Source organism: Sesamum indicum, linkage group LG5, assembly GCF_000512975.1.
Source record: "Sesamum indicum cultivar Zhongzhi No. 13 linkage group LG5, S_indicum_v1.0, whole genome shotgun sequence".
NCBI classification, from domain to species: domain Eukaryota; kingdom Viridiplantae; phylum Streptophyta; class Magnoliopsida; order Lamiales; family Pedaliaceae; genus Sesamum; species Sesamum indicum.
The window spans coordinates 2,782,252-2,806,725 of NC_026149.1; the positions used below are offsets into that span (position 1 = coordinate 2,782,252).

Sequence of the window (24,474 nt, forward strand, 5' to 3'; positions counted from 1 at the left end):
GCATTGCCTTGAACTTGATCCGCCTACCTACCCTCAAGGAAAAGCGTTATACGTAACAATTGCGAAACAGAAGGTAAAGTATTCAATATTTCCTGTTTTCCAATCTTAAATAGAAACAGGTCGTGAATCAGAAGCTTACAACACCAGTAAATCCTGAGAAGGGATTTATGTTGAGTTGATGACCCTACAACCATCCTGCATTTAATACTTGAAACTACAGCTCTCTACACCAACTTTTCAAATTTCTGCGTTTCTTTTTCTTTTTTTTTTTTTTTTTTTTGAGATTGATGATGATACCATGTATACATGAGAAGTACAAATTACAAAGAATTTAGAATGGGATCATGAAAAATTGCAAGACCTCAGCTACTAGTTGATCTGTGAGAACGGAGCACGAGGGGCAAGGGGTTGCTTTGGTTCCTTCACTTGAAATGATTCATATGAATGGTTTTCACGAAATTCTTCTTGAAGGGTCTCCATAGGCATTGCTCGAAGTGACTCGATGGTGGTCTTGCTGGGAATATCTGCCTCGCATCTGATTGGTGTTGTACCAGTGGGCTCATAATCCTAACATTAAGAAAAAAAGGTTAAGATGCATGGTAGAATGGGATAAATCTCGCTTTTATCATATTTATATCACTCTCAAACAGCAGCTGTTTAGATTCAAAAATACTGAATAGAATGAGAATTTCCTACATAATCATTTATGTTCTTGCTGAGTCGTTGAAGGCAAATATTAACATTGTTTGCAGCAAAACTAGAAGAGTGGACAGTGCAAGAGGAAAACAAAATTATGAGCACCAAAAAGTAGAGAGAACATACCACGTATTTTTCCCTGAAAGTATCGATAGCATGCTGCTCAATACAAGCTGACTGCTGGGAATGATCTCTGCGAAGATTCTCAAGTGCTTCTGAATGGGTTCTGGAGGTTGTCAAAATTCCAGAAACTGACACTTTCTCTTGTTCTGACAAGCCTGGAGTGTAATAAATATAACATTAAGTCAGAATAGGCCTCCCGTTCAAACCATTCTCAAGTACCTATGCACTACGCAGTGTAAGTTAGGAAGTATCGTATCATAAACCATGACATTTAACAATCAAATGGAAGAAATGGCAATTAACAATAAAACTATTTACTCCTTCGAAAGTAAGAAAATGAATATTTGATCCTCAGCTCAGTCTTTTAGTTAAGCCCACACAATAGAGCATATATTTGTCTAATTTACTTCCCAAGGCTTCAAATTTACAGGAATTTCTGCTAAAATTATGGGCATCAATCTCTGACCACAATAGAAGAACTACAACATGACACTTCAAAATGTTTGACTGGCAATGAAGAAAGTTTTGTTACAATATGAAAACAAGGAAAATGATGACTAATAAAAAGTTTCTTCTGTTCTTTATTCTTAATGTCAGACAAGTTTCCGTCCAATACCAGGAAAACAAATAAACAGATCAAAATATTCAAAATAGTCTAGTATGGCATAGTCTGCATCAAATTGCATGCTATTCTATACTTTAATTTGACTTGATAGCTTTAGTATATGAAAGATTGTGAGCATACTTGATCACAACTTCAAGTCATCAAAAGCATGTCAAGGAAAACTAACCATCAAACTGCCGAATGATATCTTCGGTACTCTTTTTGATATCATCCTCAACCATAATTCTCGCCGCTTCAATTTCAGCATTGTGTTGTTCATTAATATGATACATACTCCTGAAAAAGAAGTATTGAAAAAGTAAATATCATATCTTGCAAAAAACTTCCATCTGAGCTAATGGCATCAGAGGTTTGTTTATGCATAAAAAGGAGAGAGATTACATGACATGACATTAAATGCTTCTACTCATCTCCTCTTCTGTATCCACATGCACAACACAATTGGACAAAGCCTACAGCGTAAATTAACGAACCTAACATGTGAAGCAATTGACGAGGCATGTTGATTTCCCATATCATTCATAGATTCTTGCATTCTTTCCCATCTCTTTAGAGCTGTATCAGCACTGTTTCCACTGAAGAAGAAATAATCAAGAGTCAAGAACAAATATAGGCAAGAGAGAATAAAAACTCAAAGCCCAATCTATGAGAACACAATTAATGTGTGCACAAATAATTGTTACAAGGGTTGATGGGAAAAGAGAGACAAGAATGACAGAAAATGAAATGTACAAGTACCAGAGATAAAGAAATGGACAAGAATAATAATATAAGAAATAGATCATTCTTACCACTTCTGCAACAGTAACTCCATACGACAATGCTTAGCTGCAGAGAAGTCGGCATTATCCTTAAAATTACTCTCTGACTGCAAAAAGCAATCCTGCCATTTTCTTTTCAAATCCATTGTAATGCCATCCATCATTGAAACATGTCCATCCAGAAACATCTTATTTCGAACCGCTGTATCCTTAAGATCACCCAGCCTTGCATGCACCTGTCAGGTGAAAGTCAGATAATTGGAGAAACCGAGAAACAGGAAACAAACAACAATTGTTAAGCAGCAGAAATCAGAACCATCTCTCTCTGACGATGCATGCAATCAAAGACAAGAGAAGTCATGTCAGCAATAAGCTTCTCTGCTTCTGATCTCGATTGTTCCTGCAGACAATAGACTCGATATGTAAGCTAAAGGTAAAGAATCACACTTTGCTATAGACAATTAAATTCATATGTACAGAAACCTCATAAGCCTTCCGAAATTCAGCGATGCTGTGTATTTCATCAACTTGATTTGCATGGCATTCAAGTTTTTTTGATTCTTCAAAAAGCTTATCAAGAAATCCATGAATGGATTCTGAGGTGCTCATCAGGTTCTCTTTACTAGCACTAAATCTCTGCAAAACAATCTAGTTAATTATCTCAAAGGAGATATAAAGCAGGACTTGCTTAGGTTAGAAGAAAACAATCTTATAAAGAGTCCCAAAGGGAAGAACCAGAGTAATGTGCAAACCTGCCGAAGTTCTCTTGCAAAGTGAGCCATTTCCCCTTGATGACTTGATAGAGTTTCCTGAAGATCATCAAAAACTGATTTCGTCTCAATAGTCTCTGCAGATAAGAACTGCACAGGTTTTAGAATAGGGTGAGACTCTCTACCAAGCAAAGCAAATACTAGAAAGATATGCAGGAAGAAATGAAAAGTCCTCTTACATCCTCGATAGATTTAGAATGGGAGTAAGCCAAAGCTGACAGATCCTCCAATGCAGCATTAGCACCAGCTTTATGCAAGCGGACAACATTTTGTACAGCCTCAAAATGAGAAATATACAAAGCCCTTGAAGAACTTACTTTTTTCTTTAATTCTACAGAAGCCTGCAAGCAGAATTTAGAGAAACAAGAAAGAATAAGACAATTGGCAAGAGGCATTGGAGATGGGTGGCAATATATTCACATGACTAAGATACTTGGAGAATATCCTTTCAACTCAAGCACAAAATTAGTCCAATAAGAAATTATAATGGAAGATGAATAAGTGGCAACCAGATGAATGGCAGGTGAAAACCTTATCATGCACTTGGAGAAAAGCATTACAGAGATTCTCAACAGACTGGAGGTGTTCACTTTGTCGAGACACAGATGAGGCCAGCGAGTCACAAAGAGTACCAAGCTGCTGAGAAAGATCAGCTTGAAAAGTGTTCACAATTGACCTGTTACCAGCGTTTAATTTGTCCTCCCTGTCTGCAAAAATATAACTACAAGCCCTGAGTTTTGACTGGCCATATTTATGAAGCTTTTAAACCCCCCAGACAAGTGAAAATGATTACCGATTTTAAGAAATAGTGAAGCATTATCCTTTTGTGACTTCTCCAAATCAGCCCGCAAAACACATGCTTGAAGAGCCAGAGCATTTTCTGTTTGATTATTTGGAAACTTTGTTTAGACACCGCATAAAGAAATTCCATCTAATAATTTTCATCAAATACCTGCTCTTTTCTGTTCAGATATGATAAAATCCCGCTCCTTGAGGGAATATTGGCATCGTTTTAAGTCATCCTCAGTGTTAGCCAACATTTTTCTAGTTAGGTTTAAGTTTTTCTGCAAACAACTGCACATAAGACTCGGAGTGGGAGATAAATTAAGTACTTGGCTTCAAGCTGTGAATACAACTTACTTGGGTCACATCAAGTTTGTTGCTCAAATCAGAGCATATTTGAACCTGATCATTGTATTTTGCTTGAAGTTCCTCTATTTGCTGTGTGCCATAATCAAATAAATTAAGAAACTCTCTGATCTCATATCTACGCCTGATACTAAGCAAAAAAAGCATCATAAGTACAAACCTTCTGATAGTTTTCAATTGTCATTCCCATTTGTTCAATCTGATCGGCCATTGCCTAAAATAGCAAAAAAAAAAATCTATTATAAAACACTAGGACTATATTTCATACAAATTCTGTAGCGCCTCAAAATGTGCCATCAGATATTTCAATGCAAAGAACAAAGACAAAAACACCATTATACAACTTAGTAATAGGCTAAAGCTCTAAGTCTTAACAAGAAGTAGATTCAAAAAATCAAAAGAGTAGAAAGACATGATAAAAAAGGAGTTTTATTGAAATAAAATATTAAAGCATCCAAGATTCTGGACCTTTCTCTCACTCTCCTCCTGATAATATCGTTCCTTAGGGATATAGACCCCATTCTTCTCGCGTGCAGCATATACCTCTATGGAGAGACACAGAGAAGAGATGGATTAAACAGAAATTCTGAAAGCATAAATTTCAAAAGAACCATAAATATGCCTACATAGGCATCTTATAATGTTGATAAAATTACCTGCTTTAAGCCGTTCTATTTCACCGTAGAGATCCTTAATAAGAGTTGATTTCATCATCTTCTGATTGACCTACAAGTTAAAAGTAGATATATAAAGATTTCACCATGTGAAGACACTTATGTGGCAGTCCTTCCATAGTTAGATTAACATAGCACCATCAGAACAACTTCTGGCCATCAGAGAAACAGATGGATCAACAGCATGCACATGCTTGATATTATGTTCAGAAAAGCATTGGGATTTTCAACGGTAGAAACAGCTCCAAGTTAGATCACTGGTATTATATCCCATAAACTCAAGCAAAATAATTATAGGATATCAGTAGGCATGAGTTCATTATATATATCACTAATCATCTGACTAACATTGCAATATATGTTTTCGTGATAACTAAAAACTTATGCTTAGCAAAATATCACATCCTAAATGAAAGATCATGTTTGAAGGCAAGCTATAGATATATAAATAATTCATCATATATCAGTCACCAGTGTAAACAATAATGATGGGTTTTATCAGAACAGACACAAGACGAGGTACTAAGAATAAGTTTACAAGGAAAGAACTCACTTAAAGACACAAGAACCTAATATGCCCATGGAAAAGGGAGGAAATGATTTAGATTAAAGGTAATGTAAACAAACCTCAGGTTTATTCTTTATATTCTTGGCCCTGTGGGCATAATCCAATGTGCTGAGGGTCTCCTCAAGACAGTGAACAGCTGGTGATACTGTAGCAATAATACAGGTTTTTGTTCTTCCCCCCAGTGAATCACGGAGCAAACGTGTGAGCTTGCTGTCCCTGTTAAAAGAGATGATATATAGGGTCAAAAGTTTACAATCTAAGAGCACTTCAAAAGGAGAAAAAGAATATATGATTGCAGAAGATTAGACCTATAAGGAATATGTCCAAGATGCTCCACTAGAGCATTTATTACTCGGCCTAATGTAAGCAAACTTTTGTTTATTTCTCCAGCTTCTCTGGCCCTCCCCTGCAAATATTGAAAAATACATTCAGGAATAAAAAGAGAAAAATAAAGACCAAGTACCCTTGCAATGTCATGAATACGGAAGGAGTCAACAAATTTAACAGACTTTTTAACAGGAAAGTCGTAGAAAAAATCTATTACTTCATAACCTGTCATGTCAAGTACTTCAGCAATGAAGCAAGATTTTTTTTACCTCCCTAGCACCAGAACGAGAGATGTTCTCTGAACCAGCCAAATCAACCAAATTCAACTTGCCGCATTTTATCAATTCTTCACCTTCAGGAGTTGCTTCCTTTATATGTATTGTTATGGAAAATAGAGAATGCGATCGACTACATTCAAAAACAAAATAACATTAAGGTTTACATCCACAAAATAGAAAAGTGATATACCCCACATTTTAAGGCAGATCATAATCGGCACCTTGATTGTTTGTTTAATAAGGTTTCGGCAGTTCGGCGTTTAGCAGACCCCCTTTCAAGTAAAGTGAAAATCTCGCTGGCACTTGTTACAATTTCCTCTTCTAGTCCCCTGACAAGAACACCACCTTTCCCATCTTCCATGAGTGGTAATTGTTTTTTCTGCTTGTCCTCCAGAGCAACTTTAGATAATTCTTCAGGGGCTAACAAGTCGGTGATTTCTTCATTGTACAACTCCAAGAAAGTGACTTTCACACTGTATTCTGCATTTTGACCCTCTAATGTATCAAATATTTGCTTTACTGCTCTGGGTATCACTCCAGCTTCTGGGGGCAACTCTCCAGTTGGGCCACTCTTCATGATAAAGCAAAATTACACGCCTTATCAACTTAGGTATGCAATAAAAATCAATGATGCACGTAAACCATGTCATTGTACAGTACCTTTGAACGCTTACATTCACCCTCCATTGTGTAAGTTTTTCCTGTGCCAGTTTGTCCATAGGCAAAGATTGTACAGTTGAAACCTTCCAAAACCTCATTTACTATTGGAACTACTGCTTGTTCATAAAGATCCTTCTGTTGAGCATTAGGTCCAAACACCTAAATGTGATAATAAGATTATCAAATTGTTTTACAAAATATGAAAAAGTGCATCTCATAAAGTATAAACCAGATAAATGCCAATTCCACAGTATAATTCAGAACCCTGAAGCGGCAAATTTCTTCAATAATACTCGTAATAACCTCGCACAGCATCACAGCTCCAAAACTCAATAAACAAATAGTTGCTTAAGCTGGCTGGCTGCGAAAAGCATATCGGTGATTCTGTTGCCATATAACATCATTTCGAAACTCCTAAAACTTACAGAAAATGCACCTACTAAAATATTCAATCTGAAAACTTCAAATTATAAAGAGATAGTCATACAGACAAGCAACAGTGTACCACGCCGATCGGATGGACATCCCCAAAAACTGAACCGAAGATAAAGAAAACGTACAACAAAGACAACTAACCTTGTCAAAAGTAAAAACCCTATCAATGTACTTTCCGGCAATACTCTGGGAGACCGAGACCTCCCTCTGGTATTCATTGCACGACACAACCTGCGGCGCATTGTTCCGCAACTCATCCTCGCTAAACGGTCTGCAAAATGTCCATCATTAATCAATCAAAACAGGAAAGAAACTTAAAAACCCCTAGTTCCAAACGGACACCAATTTACCTGCAACGAAGGAGAACCTGGACATTGACGCCCTTCTCTTTCTCGTGACGACTCGACATCTCCGGTTGGCCGTGTATGTACGAGTGAAATTGAATGAGTGTAAAAGTTCTCTCTCCTCTCAGTGTGTGGAGTGTGTGAGAATTGAGAAGTGTTAAAGGAGAGCGGGATAGTGTGCTCTGAATCTTCTGATAATTTGAAATTTTGAGGAGCCGCTCCCTCTCTCTCTCTCTCTTGCTGTGTCGGAATTTATAATTCCCGAATTCACAAATATACCCTCACGCTTACGGAGTGTTTGAATTTCACGGGCCTTGCATTTTTAATAGATTGTGGATTTGGGCTTCATGGGCCCTGATTATTTTGGGCTACTTTGGTATATACTTTTTTTGTACGGAACCCAAACCCAATGCTCAATCTATATTTCCTATACAATTCTACAAAGGTAAAGGTAAACTAAAATGAATTTTTCTAAAATTTGACATAATTTTAAATATTTTTTATTATTTAAATATTTACTAATATTTTTAATATTTAATAAAATTATATAATCATTGAATTATTGAATTTGATAATTTTTCCCTCATTTATTTTTTCTAAAGAAAATAAAAAATAATAGGACGAGTTGGATGAAAAAATTTAAAAATTATAAATATATATATCCCCATAGCCCATGAAAAAAAAATCATGAAATTTTTAAAATAAGAAAGTATAAGTTTATAGTCCATAAAAATATTTTGTTCAGTTCCCTGATAAAAATGAATAGAAGACTAACTAAAGCTAATCGTTGTACAGTTGTTAAAATTTGGGAGATGTTGATAATTTTTTAAATAATGATTAAGTATTGTAGTTTTATTAAATCTCAGCAGAGCTTGTTCTAGCTTTCCCATTATATAATTGACAGATTTATTTATGGGGGTATAAAAGTATTTTTATACCTAAAATACACTATAAATTATATATGCCTTACCACACCCTAATATTGCTGACTCTACTATAAATATCTTAAAGTGTTAATATATATGCCTTACCTTTCTAAGCGAAAATAGATATGAAAAGCGTTAATCGTGTCAACTGTCGAGAATAATTTTCTTGTTTACTCCCCAACTCAAAATCACAGCTACATGGGGGGGGGGGGTATTTTAGTTAATTCATACCGCCAAAATTTGAGAAAAATACGCCAATTTGAATTACATGGTCGTGTATGATTTTATACCAAAGAGGGAATTTTCACCTATTTTCGCCACTTTTATAATTACTTATGTATATCATTGATGATATTTATGAAATTTACGGCGAAGCTACATTTTATTCAACTGCTATGACACTATATACCAGTTCTCGTTCGTTTCTCCATACATACACATATTCATTGGGTTAAATGCAATTCACCCTATGTAAAATGGGCAAATATTCCTCTATTAAAAAAAAAATAGATTTAGCAAATTACGCTCTGTATTTCAAAAAAATTAAGTAAATTACCCTCCTATCAATGGTTTAAATTGGAGGTAATTTACTTCATGTTTTAGAACACATACGATAATTTGCTATTTTATTTTTTACTAAAATTTTTTTACTTATTTTTCATGATGAATAGAATGTGAACCGTCAGAATTGCGTGCAACAAATGCATTTCTATTTTTATATAATATCTACATTTACGTTATATTCCACCGCCCTTGTTAGCATTTATTATGTATTCACTCTAGGATACATTACAGTTACAAGATTTGACATAATTATAAATATTTTTTTATTATTTAAAAAATAATAAATATTTTCATCAAATGGCAAATAATAATATAGTCCATAAACAGAAAAATAGATATTATTATTTTACTCTTACTGATTTTTTTAAAAACAAAATTTAAAAGTTTTTAGAATGGTTAAAATAAATATTCCAAAGGGAATATTAGTTCGGAAAAATGAAAATATAACGGAAGCTAACGAGAAGGATTCATTGTTAGATGGACGTTCCATTCAAAAAAATATTTATAATTTTTTAAATAATAATAAAATATTTATAATTATAATAAATTTCATAAAAAGTAGCTGTAAAATACCCATTTAATTTAATACTAGAATTCATCGTTGGTATTTACTACAACGTACGTAAAGAACCTGAAAAATAAACCTACCAAAAGTGAAGAAAATAAAGGAATGGTCCTAACTATAAGAATGGACATCTGTGTATTTTAATTTGACACGGGGCCCACAATCCGATGTTCTTTAGTAACATAAATGTCATTGGATTGTTATTTAATATCAGGGATAAGGCATTGCCCTTTCATTATATTTGGTGCAATTACATCTTTTATTGTTTGGAAATTAAATTCACTACTTTTTTATGTTTAGTTTTGTCTCACAAATAGATTTGTTTATTATTCAAAATTCATCGAGCTCGTTGATACAAGCAAAAAAATTAATAAAAATTTATATTTAATCCTAATTAACTCATTATAATTTAATTTTCTTTTTACCAAAATATCCATATAAGATACACATTCTCACATGTATTATCGTGTAAATATGTATAAGGTTGATTTCGTTAAAAAAAAATTTATTTGGCCTGCAATATGTCACCAATAAGTCAATCGAGCTAAATATATATTTTCATTTAATTTTTGCTAATATAAACAAATTCAGTAAAAAAAAATTAAAATTTATTTGTTAAATAGTAACAAACTTCAAGGATTTAAATGTAATTTTTCAAACTAATAGAGAAGCAAATGAAGAGACAAAGAGATGGGTGAGAAGACATTCAATTTCAATGTGCACATGCCCATGACTATCTCCTATAACAAAATTAAAGCATCATACCATAAAGTCATAATTCCTTAAAAAAGGAGGGGAAAGGACATAAAATATGGTTTTTATATTTTAAGAATGTTTTTTATTTTTTGAAGTAATAATTTTAAACATTATTTTATCTGTAATTAAAATAATGATGCGATAATGTTAAATATAAAAAAGAAATCACCGACTGAGTAATGTAGAGATATTCATATTACTATTCCACATTTAATATATATACATAAGATAAAGTTGATTTTTGGGAGAAATAAAAGGAACTATGCAGTGTTATCAGACAGCAATGGCAAGCAATAAATGTCATTCAATGTTACTATGGAGTATGGACTTTCACCTACAATTATATTCATGAATTCTGATGTTTGGATTATATTGGTATTGTGGGATGTTAGATCTAATTATATAAGTATTTTATATTATTTGTAACATTAATATAAGTACGGTCATTGAGATTGTAACTGTAATTATAATTTCAAGGATGAAATTTATCGAAAAATTCCTCGAATCACTAGAATAATTATAATATTTAACTACGGATTATTATTATAGTTAACAACAAATAATAGTATCAAATAGTTATTAACAACGGTCGTACAAATGTTGTTGATTGTAGTTTTAGCGAGGTGTCTAAAATGTTTCTTATAGTTAGAAGTCATGACAAATATTTTAATCATGGCTCTTAGCCATTGCAAATATTTTTTTCATGATCGAAAAGCTCTGCGTCGATTTTATTTAACCGTAATTAATAGTAGTCATTTATCGTGGTTTTTAGACGTAGCTCAAGGAGTGCACTTGTAATTTTATAAAGGACGCGGAGGGGAGGGGGGGGGGTTGTGTAATCAGGGCTAACTTCAGATAATTAATATGTGTTTAGAACTTATAAGATATTATATCTTACTTTAAAAATATATAAGTTTATAAGTATTTGGATAAGATAAGATTATAAAACTTATGATTAAGATGTTAGTAATGATAAATTTATAATTATTTTGAAAGAATTTGTCAAGATCTTAGAAATTATAAATTAACAACTCCTTGCTATTTTTTTTTTTTTTTGAAAAAAAAACAGAGTTTGTAACGTCGGACATCTTACTTTTAGAACTTATAAACTATTTTTCTAAAAAAATTATCAAAATAATTTATAATATCTTATAAACTCACAAATATTTTATAAACTATTTTAAAGAGATTATAAGCTGACCCAAACACCGTCTTATTTAACCAATACAAAAACAAAATATGTAAACAAAAAGTATAATTTTTAATACTAAATATTAATATTAATCGCTTATTTTAATCAATTTCAAACATCCAAAAATGGGACAGAGGTGGCAACTTATAACATTTCAATTTATAATTTATAGTGTTGGTCTGTTGGAGGATATGCAATTCCCAAGGAAGATACGTATTTTATGTTTGAATTTGTATTTTAAGTGTTTTGTTTTGTGTTTTAAAAATAGAGAAAAAAAAATAAAGATAAGTAAGTATCTGTTGAAGATAAATGATATGTTTGAATTTGTATTTTGGGGTAATCTAAAATATTTTAAAATAAGTGACGTTGGTTTGATGTTGCGATTTGAGGACAAAAATCATTGTTCATTATCAAATCATATCTCTTTTATATATAAATATGTATATATATAAATATTTAATATTGTATTTTTTGAAGATAAAAATCAATGTTTATTGTAAAATCATATCTCGTTTATATTACATATATAAATATAAATATATATATTATATAAAAATTAAAAAATACACACATAGAGATGTAAAAATACAGAAACAAATATTGGGTGTATTTTATCTTGTATCGGGAAATATGAAAATATGAATCTAAACATAGTAATGTCTCCAACATTTTTTAGGGGGAAAAATATTTTTGGGGGGATTAAATTCCCTTAATTAAAGAAGCAATAAAAAGTTTAACCTACCGAGCTTGTGACTCTGCAATTAATGAAATCATACCTAATTCTGGTACATGTAATTAAGTTAAAATAATTTAAATATTAAGTCACATACAACACAAATGGGTATAGTATTGAAATGAAAAAGTGTATTAAATATATTCCATCCAATTAAATTTAGTGTAACAAAACCAATTATAGAGCAAGTGTAACACTGGTCCTGTGATTGATCACATAATTTTTTAAACTATACACCATAAATATATTATATTTATTGTTATAATTGATTTAAATATGACAAAACCCTTCAAATTAGAATTTCCCTACTATATATATGCATCACCCCAAGTGGGGCAAACACACGCATGGTATCACATACGTACACAAACTACACAATTACATCACCACCGGTAGCACGACGAAAAAATGACCGGCGCTAACCGTAACTCGGAACCACTAGTGCCCAAAGCTCGAGCCCTAGGCAACACCGAGCAGAACTGGTGCCGGGCCGTGTCCTCCGGCACCGGCATCACCGTGCTAGCGCTTCAAATGGCTAGACCACCATCACAAGCCTCAACCCTGCACAAAATCCTCCAAAAGCTCCAAAATTCTCACCCTCTCCTCCGCTCCAAACTTTGCAACAACCCGACCAACAAAACCCTGTCGTTTCACACATCCACCACCCCACAAGTCCACCTCAAATTCCACGACGCCAAATCAACTTTGCATCTCCTCCACGTCCTCTCCGCCAACCACAACTCCGACATTTCTCCGGCCCACGTGATCTTGGAACACGAGCTCAACAGCCAGAGCTGGTCGGATCCCAATACCTTCCCATGCAACGGGATCAATGTCATGTTTGCAAGCCTGTACGCCGTGTCTGACACAAAATCTGTGGTCGTTTTACGGTTCCACACGTCGATATGCGATCGGACCACGGCGGTGTCGTTGCTCAGGGAACTCATGGAGCTGGTGGAGGAGACGGAGGGCGGCAGGGCATCAAAGGGAATTAAAAATGAAGGGGAGGGAGAGATGGGGATTGAGAGTATGGTCCCGAGTGGGATTGCCAAGAAGACAATCTGGGCTCATGGGATGGACATGTTGGGCTACTCGGTGAACTCATTCAGGCTGACGAATTTGAAGTTCAAGAATTCGAAATCGCCCAGGTTTTCTGAGGTTGTTAGACTACAAATGAACAAACATCATACGTCCCAGATTCTTGCTGTAAGTGTATATTTGCCTCTACGTTCAAGTAATGGTTTGTTGAACTTGCTACTGTTTGCATTTACTTGTTCACAACTACTGCTGCTAAAACCTCTGAATTTTTCATAAATGAGCATCAAGAATTCTTCTCTTGTCGCATTATAATCCTGTACATAGTACATGTAGGTCAATAAATGTCAATTCATATGCATGCATCATGAACTTTATTAATATATCCCGTTTCTTATGTTTTCACATTCAATTTTAGCATAAAACATGTTTCATATTTTAATAATTCATTTTAGACTGTACTGTAATCTCATCGAAAAATTCTTGTTCGAATCAAATTTAGCCAAATCAAAGTAATTACAGAATATGTATATGGTATTTGTTATATGATTGATCATTTTTCTCGAATTGTACACCAATTATATGATAAATATACTGTACCTGCTATATGAGTGATTTAATTTGACCGGATCAAGTCGGATTTAGATTTTTTCAATGAAAAATCAATATAATTTGAAATGAAAATACATATAGAAAAACATTTTCACTTTAATTGTTATTTCAAAACTGAAAATGAAAACATAAAGAAACAAGCAATTAATGATCTTTCGCTGTCGGTTTGATCGATGTTCCACTTCGCGCAGTAAATCTTGGGTGCATACGTGCCCATCAATGGGTACTAGATCATTGATTTATTGTTGCACACAGTACACATAATGTCGAGTGTAGCTTCGAAAAGTTCTTTATTCCGCAAATAGGTGTCAGTGATAATTCTGACTATATATAGCATCTTATTTATAATAAAGTTCTGATTGATTGCAATAAATGTTAGTACTATGGTTGGCACATGGGTCAATGGGTTGGTACAGTGATCAATTTTCAGGCTGTTTTATTTAATATCTATACATATATCTATATATATATATATATATATATCTACATGATATATTACAAAATATTTAGATGATATACGTATTTTTATACATTTGGTATATGTGTAATAAATATTAAATAGAATACAATAAAGAACACTGTTTTGTAATGAAATATTGGGGTTGCTTAATTTGGAATGAAAAAAAAAACTTAGGAAAATGCAGACTGTATTTGTGTCACTGCAAGAAATATAACATTTAATTATAACTAAAAATAAAAAAGTCATAGTAAATAGTTACTAACTATATATAGTAGTATTAATAATGATTTTTGCTATATGATTAAAATATTTGTCATGATTGATTAGTATACGAGGTTTATTATACAAATTAAGTGATTGATTAATTGCAGGGATGTGAATCTAGAGGGATTAAACTGTGCGGAGCCCTGGCAGCTGCTGCACTACTTGCTGCACATTCATCTAAATTCTCCCCTTCTGATAATAAGCTCAAGAAGAAATATGGAGTCGTCACTCTCACTGATTGCCGCTCTATGCTTCAACCACCTCTTTCCAATCATCACTATGGTAAGACAAAAAGGAACAAATTAAGGAAAAAAGAAAAGAAACTTGTCTGAAAATTCAGGAATTATATATAAGAGAAAATTATATTTTTGACACTATAATTTAGAATAATTTACAATATTGGTACGATTTTTTTGAAATAATCTGAAATGGTACAAAAGAATAGGTTATTTTTTCATGTTTGATACTTATGTTAAATTTCAAACAGTAAGGCCATGGGCACTATGCATGGCGGTTAACTCATGCAATAAAATCGGGCAAAATTTTGGTACTACAATTTGGGGTACCTTGCAATATTGATACCACAATAGAGGATACTTTGCAATTGTGATACATGCAATTTTCTCGTTTTTTTCCCGCAACTTAATGGCTATGTGTAGTACATATAGGATTGCTGTTAAAATCTAATGGCAGTAGAAAAAAATACAAATAAAAAGCCTATTTTATCCACGTAAAAAAATACAATATTTCTGTATTATATAATCAGTGTAATTACTTTTACTCCCTCTATTTGTATACGTTGGATGAATCAAAATCTGGGCTTTTGTGAACATTTCAGGATTCTACCACTCTGCAATCCTCAACATCCACACCGTAAAAGGAACTGAAACCTTGTGGGACTTAGCCAAGAATTGCTACATGGACTTCGCACATTACAAGAAGATGAACAAACAATTTTCGGACATGGCTGACCTAAACTTCCTCATGTCCAAAGCCATCGAGAATCCCAGCCTGACGCCATCGTCGTCGCTCAGGACGTCGCTCCTGACGGTGTTTGAGGACCCGGTGCTCGACGACTCCAATCGCATCCAGCAGAAGATAGGGGTGGAGGACTACGTGGGGTGCGCTTCTGTCCACGGCGTCGGCCCTTCCGTCGCTATTTTCGACACGGTTCGCGACGGGAAGCTGGACTGCGCGTGTGTCTATCCGTCGCCATTGCACTCCAGGGAACAGATGAATGAGCTGATCGACAATGTTAAGAGGATTCTGATTGATGCGGTAGTTGTCTGATATATATTCATGAATATTTATTATTACGGATTTGTATTATCAAGACTTTAGCGTTTAATTCCAATCCGAGAATGTCATTTAATTACTTCATATTTTATTTATAATATATATGCAGGTTGATTACATTTCAATAGAATCTAATCATTTATTTGTCTTTTTTCTTTCCTGTACAAATAAAGTTTTTACATATAGGATTTCGATCACCAATATGAGTCAGGACATTTTCGAGACCATAAATATTTTACAGGGTTCCTCACATCGACATAAGCTGTTTATTACTAACTTAGATAATAATCGACAAGTTTACATTTTTAGCTCCATAATATAGGGGGTAAACACTTTTAGTCTTTTGCTTTATGAAACTTTTAAATTGACCTAAAATTGAAAAAACTCGATACGTTTAGTTATGTGCTTTACAATATATTCAAAATGATCCTAAAATTAAAAAAAAATCAATATATTTAGTCATTTGTTCAAGTTTTCATAAAAAAAATGGTAAGAACACATGCAATGTGTGTGTCCATCAACTGTGCGAGCAGCCATACTAACGAACACACGCATTGCATGTGTCCTTGCCGTCTATTATTTATATTGAAAATTCCGTAAAGCATATAACTAAAAATATTGAACCGTCAATTTCATGGGATCAAAAGTATAATTTTTCCTAAATAAACATTTGAGAGGCAGAAACGCACTTTTGCCTAAATAGGATTATTCACACTTTTGGTACCCCACTTTACGAAATAAGCTGTAATTATAGTCACAAAATTATGAAATTTTGATATTATTAATCCTACACGGTTAAATGTAATGTGAAATGGTCATTGCCGTTAGTCAATGGGTGTTGACTTGCTCAATAAATGCTCAAATTTAATTTTTCTTCCCTATATTTTTTCAGAAAGACTAAAAGCCCCGGTATTTTGAAAAAAAAATAAAATTAATGGGTAGGATCAATCAATGGGTGTTGATTGATTTTTTTTTAAATCACCTTCTGAAAAAATAAGTAATTATTTTCTTGAAAGGTATTTATTTTAAATATGAAAAACTAGAAAAGTAGATCAATCAATTTTTTTTAGTTTTTACAATTTAGATTAAAAAATTAAATTATATAAATCCACTCGCACCACCAGAACCCCTCCCCTGCCGCCCAACACCGACATATTAGTGATCATATCTAATGGGATAAAAAATATAATTACATTCATTTAAAGAAAAATTATGACGACTAATAAAAATTAGAATATTAAATCGAACTAGGTATATATATAATGATGGGCCTAATCAAAACAAATATCATCACTTTGATAACACATGTATGATCATCAACGAAAGAAAAATAAACATTTAAGTTTCTTTTACATTAACCGACTTGGAATCGGATGCATTGTGATCGTTGGCAATCTTTCGTTGCTCTTCCAATGTAGCATTGCGGGCATGAACTCTTTCTTTCAACCAGTCGAGGAGGTCGGAGAATACCGTGTCTAGGTTTTCCGGCAACTCGCCATATGACAGAGAATGCCACATTCCTGGGTACAACTTGAAGGTCTTGTCCGCAGCACAAGCCGATTCGTACAAGACTTTGCTGACGGATGGATCCGTCACCTTGTCATCTTCCCCATGGAGAATTATGAACGGCAAAGAGACCTGCAAATCGTTGTGATTTGCACAATTAATTTGAGCATTCCAAAGTATTATTGAATATCCTTAACACGTCGATGTGATGTAATTATAATTCGTTAGTATTTTTTATTCTGTAACTTACTCTATGTACACCTTTTGTATTTTTGTGACAAATTTAGTTTTGAACATCACACATTTGATCATTTTACCTCAAATTTAGTTCAGTGTTGGCTGAATAAAAAATAATATATTCTCCAGCATAGGTAGTTAAAATTATCAATACAGAATTAAGTTTATCATAAAATGACAAAATATAAAATATTCAAAATTAAATTCATCATAAAAAGCACTAAATGTTTAAATAGAACAAGTTATAGGACAAAAAAATATTGACAAACTATATTATCAAACAAAAAATATAATTTTATCCGAATGTAATAAAAACAACAAACTACGAATAACTAATTAGGTAAGAGGAAAAAGGTATACCTCTTGGAGTCTTTGCTCCAAATGCACACTGGCTTCATACAGTTGATAGCTAGTTTGAAGACGAGGTCGGCCTTTGTATGTGTATGGATTTGACCTAACCTGTCACCATTTTTCATTTTGTCCACATAAGACTAAACCAAAAATACACATGAATCCTTGATTTTTTAAATAAAAATAGAGAAATATATATACATATAAGAGAAATATAATTTATACCTCGTCTCTCACTTTAGGGTCTCTAAAGGCAAGATCGACTATGTCTGGACTTGGGGTAAGTTTCCATGTCGGAACGATGCTAGCCAAAGAAGTCAAGGCTTTTACAAGCAACGGGTTTGGTTTCAACTCCTCAGCAATCTTCATGTTTTTTGAACAAGAAAATTTAATGAAATTAGAACTTAAAATTATAATTTTTTTAAATTATGTGTACCAATATGACGATCAATTCAACAATAATTGCACAAAAATCACAAAAAAAATAACTTGTAGGACATAAAATGCAATTTTTTCTCTCTTTCATTTCATCCAAATCTTTAATTACTCCCAGAGATCTGTATGTTTAATATATTTTGAGCGAAAATTTATAGGTAAGTACTACAAAACTCGAATTTTTTATGATGATATATATTTAATTTGTAAAAATATATTTTATTTATAATTTTTATTCTGTATGCACACACATCGAATATGTTTTTATTGTCAGTCTAGTAAAAAAATGTATACTATTGTTCATATATAAGATAATTGATTTTGGGAAAATTCACTAGCCGAATTCGATTTTGAGGGTGTGGATTGACTTTATAAACTTTTTAAAATATTTGTAAACTTACAAAATATTATAAAGTATTTTACAAATTTAATTTTAAAAAATAAAATACTTGCAAGATTGAAATGAAACAAGATAAAGTTTCGGAAATGTAAGTACTCTCTAACTTATTTTTATAATTTTAATAAACTACTCCAAAATTGATTGTATATATTAAAAAATTGTCAGTATTTTTATTTTTTTCCAAGTATGTTGGACTTACAAAATTTATATTAAATATTCGTACTATTATAACTATATTAAAATGCATGTGAATAGTTGCATGAGATAACAATCAATTTGTCTAATAATTATTTCAAATTTGATGGTATTAAACTCGAATTTTCTCCTACATTTTAATTTTACTGGTAAAAATTGGTAAAATATATTTATCCTGAAAAACCACTGATTTAATTTTTTACTCCAAATCATATATTCATATTACATATTTTATTCAATTTAATATATATACGCTAAATATATAAAAAAAAATTGTTAAATAAAATAAATGACATAATTTTGACACACTCACCTTACACATAGGAGCGATGAGGACGGCGCCGTCCCAGTAATGTGGCTTCTTGAGGTGCAAACGTAGGACCAGGGCCCCTCCCATCGACTCTCCTAGAACATATCTCGTCTTCGTCCTGTTCTCTCTCCTCTCTGCATTCATTCAAATTCAAGAATTAAACTCACCAAGTCAAATCCAATGTGTCCTAATCCTAAGGTAATTTAGTTCAACTTCCCCTTGATTTTTGTCCGGACCACATATTTATTAGTCAAAATTCAAATTTTATAATAATTACCATATGATTTAAATATTTGAGTTGCTATGTTATTTCCAGCTTCTCGTATAAAAAACAGGTATTCGATCGTGTAATTATTTTTTAATATATATTATATTAAAAAAGGTGCGATGCCAGAATATTGAACAAAATATTTTTTTAGTCCCATAAAACAATGGTAAAATTTATTTTGGTACCATAACTATAATAGGTTATGCTTTTAATCCCATAAAACTTAAAATCATATATATTTAACCCCACAAGATGTGATTTTGGGATTAAACACCTTTTTAGTCTCAAAATCAGAACGCATATGATTTTTTTGAACTAAAAATATGTGATTATAAGTTTTATGAAACTAAAAGCAACATCTATCATGATTATGAAAAATTTGAGAATATATATATATATATATATATATATATATATATTTACCAGAAATATTGGTGAAGTGTTCGGAGAGGTCGTCGACGAGATGATCAAAGTTGGGGATGAGTCCCAGTAGCCCAGATGACTTGCCATGGCCTTCGCAGTCGATGCCATGAACCTCGTACCCGGCCTTAACTAGTCGGGACGCACAGTCTGATCAAATCAAGTAATTAATTATACAGATCAAATCGCCACCCTCCAATTTTTTGAAGGTTTATACATAATTAAGATGTGTGTTTGCAATCAACGGCTGACCTCTCATGGAGATGCTGCACTCCATGGCATATCCATGGCACAAAAAGATCAAAGCCTGTGGTTCACTGTTTGCAGGTGACCATCTGCATGTGAAAAGCTCCACTCCTCGGGAATTTACTATAAATTCCTGTCAAATTAATGAATAATATTCAGATTCACATTAAATAAAATAAAAATAATTAAAAAGAAAAGCATACATATTTCAAGAAAAAAAATCACGGGTTAATTTACCTCTTCATATTTCACATCGTTGATAGGATGCTCCTGCAAGAGAAATAAGGGTTCATTACACACGAAAAAAGGGACATCTGGCCCGTTCATTAAAATTACATTATACAGAACGTATGTACATTTACCATAAGAATTTGATGAATGTTGTTGGAAAACAATCGAGAATGTTAAAGACACACAGGAGGAAGAATTGACAGTTTTTTCAGAGCTTATAAGATGTGGGAAGGTTTAAAGACTGTTTGTGTGTGCAAAAGTGCAAAGAATGTTGGAGCTAAGAAAGGAGAGGTTTTAGGGTGGAGAGTATATTGTTATATGAGGAGAAATGTAGGTGGGGAGTGGAGTGTGTGAAGATGAGAAATTGGAGTTGTATTTTATCAAATGTGTCGTGTGTGGATGCCTATTTATAGGAATTGAGAGCCATGAAATTTTGATTGTCACGGACAATTTGCTTGGCCACTCTCATTTGTTAATATATGGAACTATAATTCTTTTACAATGACAAAATTATATTGTTTAGTCTCATAGAAAAAAAAATTAATATTTTTATTCATTTGTTAATGGGTTTTTTAAATGGTTTTGAAATTGAGAAAACTCAACACGTTTAGTTTTCTACTTTACGTAATTTTTAAAAGGGTCCTAAAATTGAAAAAAGCTGAATACATTTAGTCTCATATCCAAGTTTACGTCAAAAAATAGACGGCAAAGACACGAGCAATACACGTGCTTGTTAGCTTGGCCGCTCTCACACAATTGATGGATACGCATATTACATGTGTGCTTGCTACTTATTTTTTTACGAAAACTTGGATGTGAGACTGAATATGTTGACTTTTCTCAATTTTGGGATCATTTTGGAAATCTTGTAATGTATCATATTGGGTCCACTCTTATATTCATTGAAAGATCAAAAGGTCCAAGAATATCTTATAAATTACTAAAATACTTTGGGTATTTGTGTGTTTTTACTGTTTTGAGTGACCTGACCTCGTTACTTCTCCCAACTTGATGATTTACCTCAGATTGATAGAACTCAATGTTCCACGTTATTTAATTTGGCATGTCCGATTGAACTACCATAATTAAAAAGACCACTTGGTCACGTACCAACTTTGGACTTAGAGGGTGTTGGGGTGAGCTCATAAACTTTTTACGATATTTTATATGTTTTGCAAAGTTCCAAATTTAATTATTTTTTAAGATGTTAACAATTATTTTTTAAATTTTGATCATATTAATTATAAAATTAATATTACTAGCATCTTATAATAAACTCTAATCCCCAAAAACACCCTCCGAATCTCTTTTTGTCATCACAGAACAATCCATACTGACTTACGCATAAGAAAATTATTATTAATGTATTATAATACTCTTAATTGTGTGTTTTGAACGTAGAATTAAGTCCATGATCTGAGTTCGACGCAATCGAAAGAACGATCTATAATAACAATCTCATTTTCAACTTGATATTAATATCAAATTCCATAAAAAAAAAATCAACTAAAATTAGTGTAGGCTCAAGTGGATTGACCAATCTCCAATTATGTTTGATATGTAATAGCTTGAGTTTTGACTAAAATGATAGCGACATATGCCTTCCATGGTGCGGTGATGTTCATACAATTATTAATTGGGATGTCAAAATCGTGTTAGCTGTAATTTACGTAATCGAAGGTCTAATTATGGGAGTGGCGAGTGCCTCAACTTGACCAACTGCCTTTGCTGATCTCATGCATGTAACTGTAACTTGCCCTTTCCTAATAAAACAATCTTAATTCCATCATTGATAACACGATTTTCTCAGATTTGTTGAGATATTTCTGAAGAACTGGGGAATTAAAATTTTGTTATTATTACCCTTTTTTTCTTGTATTTTCATCAGCGAAGCATCGAGGAAAAATATGTTGTCATGCATTTGTCTTAGAACTAATTAGTCACATCGAAAATAACATAACAAATTCGTCGTACAAAATCATCCATATTTGTTATCATTTTATTTTCTAATGTATAAATTAACTATATATAAATTGCAAGAAATGGAGATGTATAATTTGATCAATATTAAATGTCCAGCATTTTCAACACATGAAAATGACCAAAAAGTTTGACTTTTACAAGTGACGTTGATTCTTCACATACTAGAAGTGTGTACCTACGATAGTTTTAGTTTTTATGATGAGATTAAATTTTATGCGGAGGCAAGAATTTGCAAAAAACTAGATAGTGATGAAGGTTGCACTTCATGCGCGAGTGGTGCGGTTCGAGAAGTATTTTTGCATCCATGCAAGATTTTTTTAGGCTTTTATGACTAAAATATCCTTATTATGGCTATATAATAGTGTTGGGCGTTTTTTACTATATCTTAACAAATATGAATATTAGTTAATTAAAAAAATTATACACTATTAATTAATTTAAATTATATGAATAAATAAATTATAATTATATTTAAATTAATGTTATAAGTATTGAAAATGAAAATTTGATACTTTTTTATTATTTTAAATTTTTTAAAAATATTTAAATAAATTATTTTGAACTTCATTAATATCAAATTTTAGTCATTATTTAAATTCAAAATTAAAAAATCTAAAAAAAATTGCTACGACGGCACCACTGTCACCTGTAGTGTTTTGGGCGTGGCTGATGGCTTCTGGGCAACTCGCAGTCGCCCAACGCAAATCTGAGCGATCACAAGTAGCCCAGATTCGATGGCATTTCGACGCCCCCTTCTTTGGAACGCGACTAGTCGGGGTGGAGGTGGGGGGCGAGGGAAGGATGATGGGTGTTGGGGAGGGCAACAGGGGAGGGGGTTTGAGGAGAGGCGGGTTGGGGGTGTTAATTTCATTTCATTTATTTTTAAAATAATATTTTTATTATTTTATAATATCTATATGTAAAATTAATAAATTTAAACCCCTTATTTTTTTTTTATAAATTTAAAATCAGACAGTAAAGTTTTATTGATTAGGTTTGACGGCTTTTATCTAATCAACAAGGATCCAATGTTCATTAAAAAAAAAAATAATATATAATATATAAGGTCATACAAATAATTTATTAAAAACCTAACATCGTTAGTCATATTTAATGGAGATGGGCAATTGACCTGAATTTATTAAAACACATGGGGTGTTTTTCCTATTTTTTCAAATTAGAGGAGGATTTTTTGTTGATTTTTAAAAATACTAGGGGTTTTATGCAATTTTTTCTAATTACACTCCCATCATCTAAGGTTTGGTGTAATTCTGTGTAAACTCCATGTGGTTTGAGAAATTACATCTAGTACCCTTGAGTTTTACTTTTTCTAACAAATAAATTTTTTCTGTTAGTTGAAATCCACTGAATTCATTGATATTAACAAAAAAAAAATTAAAAAAAAATCTATATGTATCCAAATTGACTTATAGTAAGCAAGTATTTTTATGATCAAATTACCCTCATATGTCTTCACGCGATAATGCATTCGAGAGGGTGTATTTTCACCGTTATAAGAGTAGTTTAGTTCGAAAAAGAAATGTTTAACTTGCAATAAGTTAGTAATAAGTCAATCGAGGTAAATATCAATTTTCATTCATTTTTTTTGTTAACATCAACAAATTCAATGAATTTTAACTAACGAATGGACTTATTTGTAAGATTGAAGAAAAACCAAGGGATGCTAAATATAATTTTTTAAATCACAAAAAAATTATGTATAATTACACTAAATTTCAAGGAATGAAAGTGTAATTATCCTTAATTTAAATTATTGTAAACACTACCTTAGCTCGCGTTCAAAGCCCAATCCAAAAATCAATGGCCTGATAAAATTACTACTGGGCTTAAAATAGCCTGTTCTTCAAATCAAAGGATCTTGCTGGAGGGCCCAATGCAATTTACATCAAAAGCGCTAAACCCATAATGGAAAAACGTAAATCCGGCTTGATTTTTCAGTCTTGTAATGTTTTTATTTGGACCAGCCTTTTCTTTTTTCTCTTTAGATTATAATAATTCATCATATAATAATAATAATAATTCACATTTCACCATATTGAATTTTTTATTTTTGAATTC

At 32.4% G+C, this 24,474-nt stretch overlaps 3 protein-coding genes across 3 annotated transcripts; 1 reads left to right on the forward strand and 2 right to left on the reverse strand.

Annotated features, from left to right (window-relative positions):
* LOC105161746 (kinesin-like protein KIN-5C) lies at window positions 70-7,631 on the reverse strand. The gene is made up of 23 exons (XM_020693718.1): window positions 7,417-7,631; window positions 7,208-7,337; window positions 6,632-6,790; window positions 6,193-6,542; window positions 5,963-6,101; window positions 5,675-5,772; window positions 5,426-5,582; window positions 4,781-4,850; window positions 4,593-4,669; window positions 4,285-4,338; window positions 4,116-4,196; window positions 3,928-4,039; window positions 3,769-3,855; window positions 3,507-3,682; window positions 3,155-3,316; window positions 2,958-3,065; window positions 2,689-2,841; window positions 2,522-2,605; window positions 2,236-2,441; window positions 1,918-2,019; window positions 1,611-1,720; window positions 823-974; window positions 70-567 (listed from the first exon to the last, which is right to left on the reverse strand). The coding sequence occupies exons 1-23, from the start codon at window positions 7,473-7,475 to the stop codon at window positions 370-372; spliced, it is 3,024 nt and encodes a 1,007-aa protein (XP_020549377.1). The 5' UTR covers window positions 7,476-7,631; the 3' UTR covers window positions 70-369.
* On the forward strand, window positions 12,488-15,916 carry LOC105161748. Its single transcript, XM_011079548.2, has 3 exons — window positions 12,488-13,352; window positions 14,625-14,799; window positions 15,356-15,916. Exons 1-3 carry the CDS (start codon window positions 12,555-12,557, stop codon window positions 15,805-15,807), a joined length of 1,425 nt encoding a protein of 474 aa, XP_011077850.1. The 5' UTR covers window positions 12,488-12,554; the 3' UTR covers window positions 15,808-15,916.
* Window positions 17,043-20,774, reverse strand: LOC105161810 (caffeoylshikimate esterase-like). The gene is made up of 8 exons (XM_020694011.1): window positions 20,544-20,774; window positions 20,419-20,451; window positions 20,188-20,314; window positions 19,939-20,085; window positions 19,251-19,381; window positions 18,133-18,270; window positions 17,917-18,015; window positions 17,043-17,451 (listed from the first exon to the last, which is right to left on the reverse strand). Exons 1-8 carry the CDS (start codon window positions 20,544-20,546, stop codon window positions 17,152-17,154), a joined length of 978 nt encoding a protein of 325 aa, XP_020549670.1. The 5' UTR covers window positions 20,547-20,774; the 3' UTR covers window positions 17,043-17,151.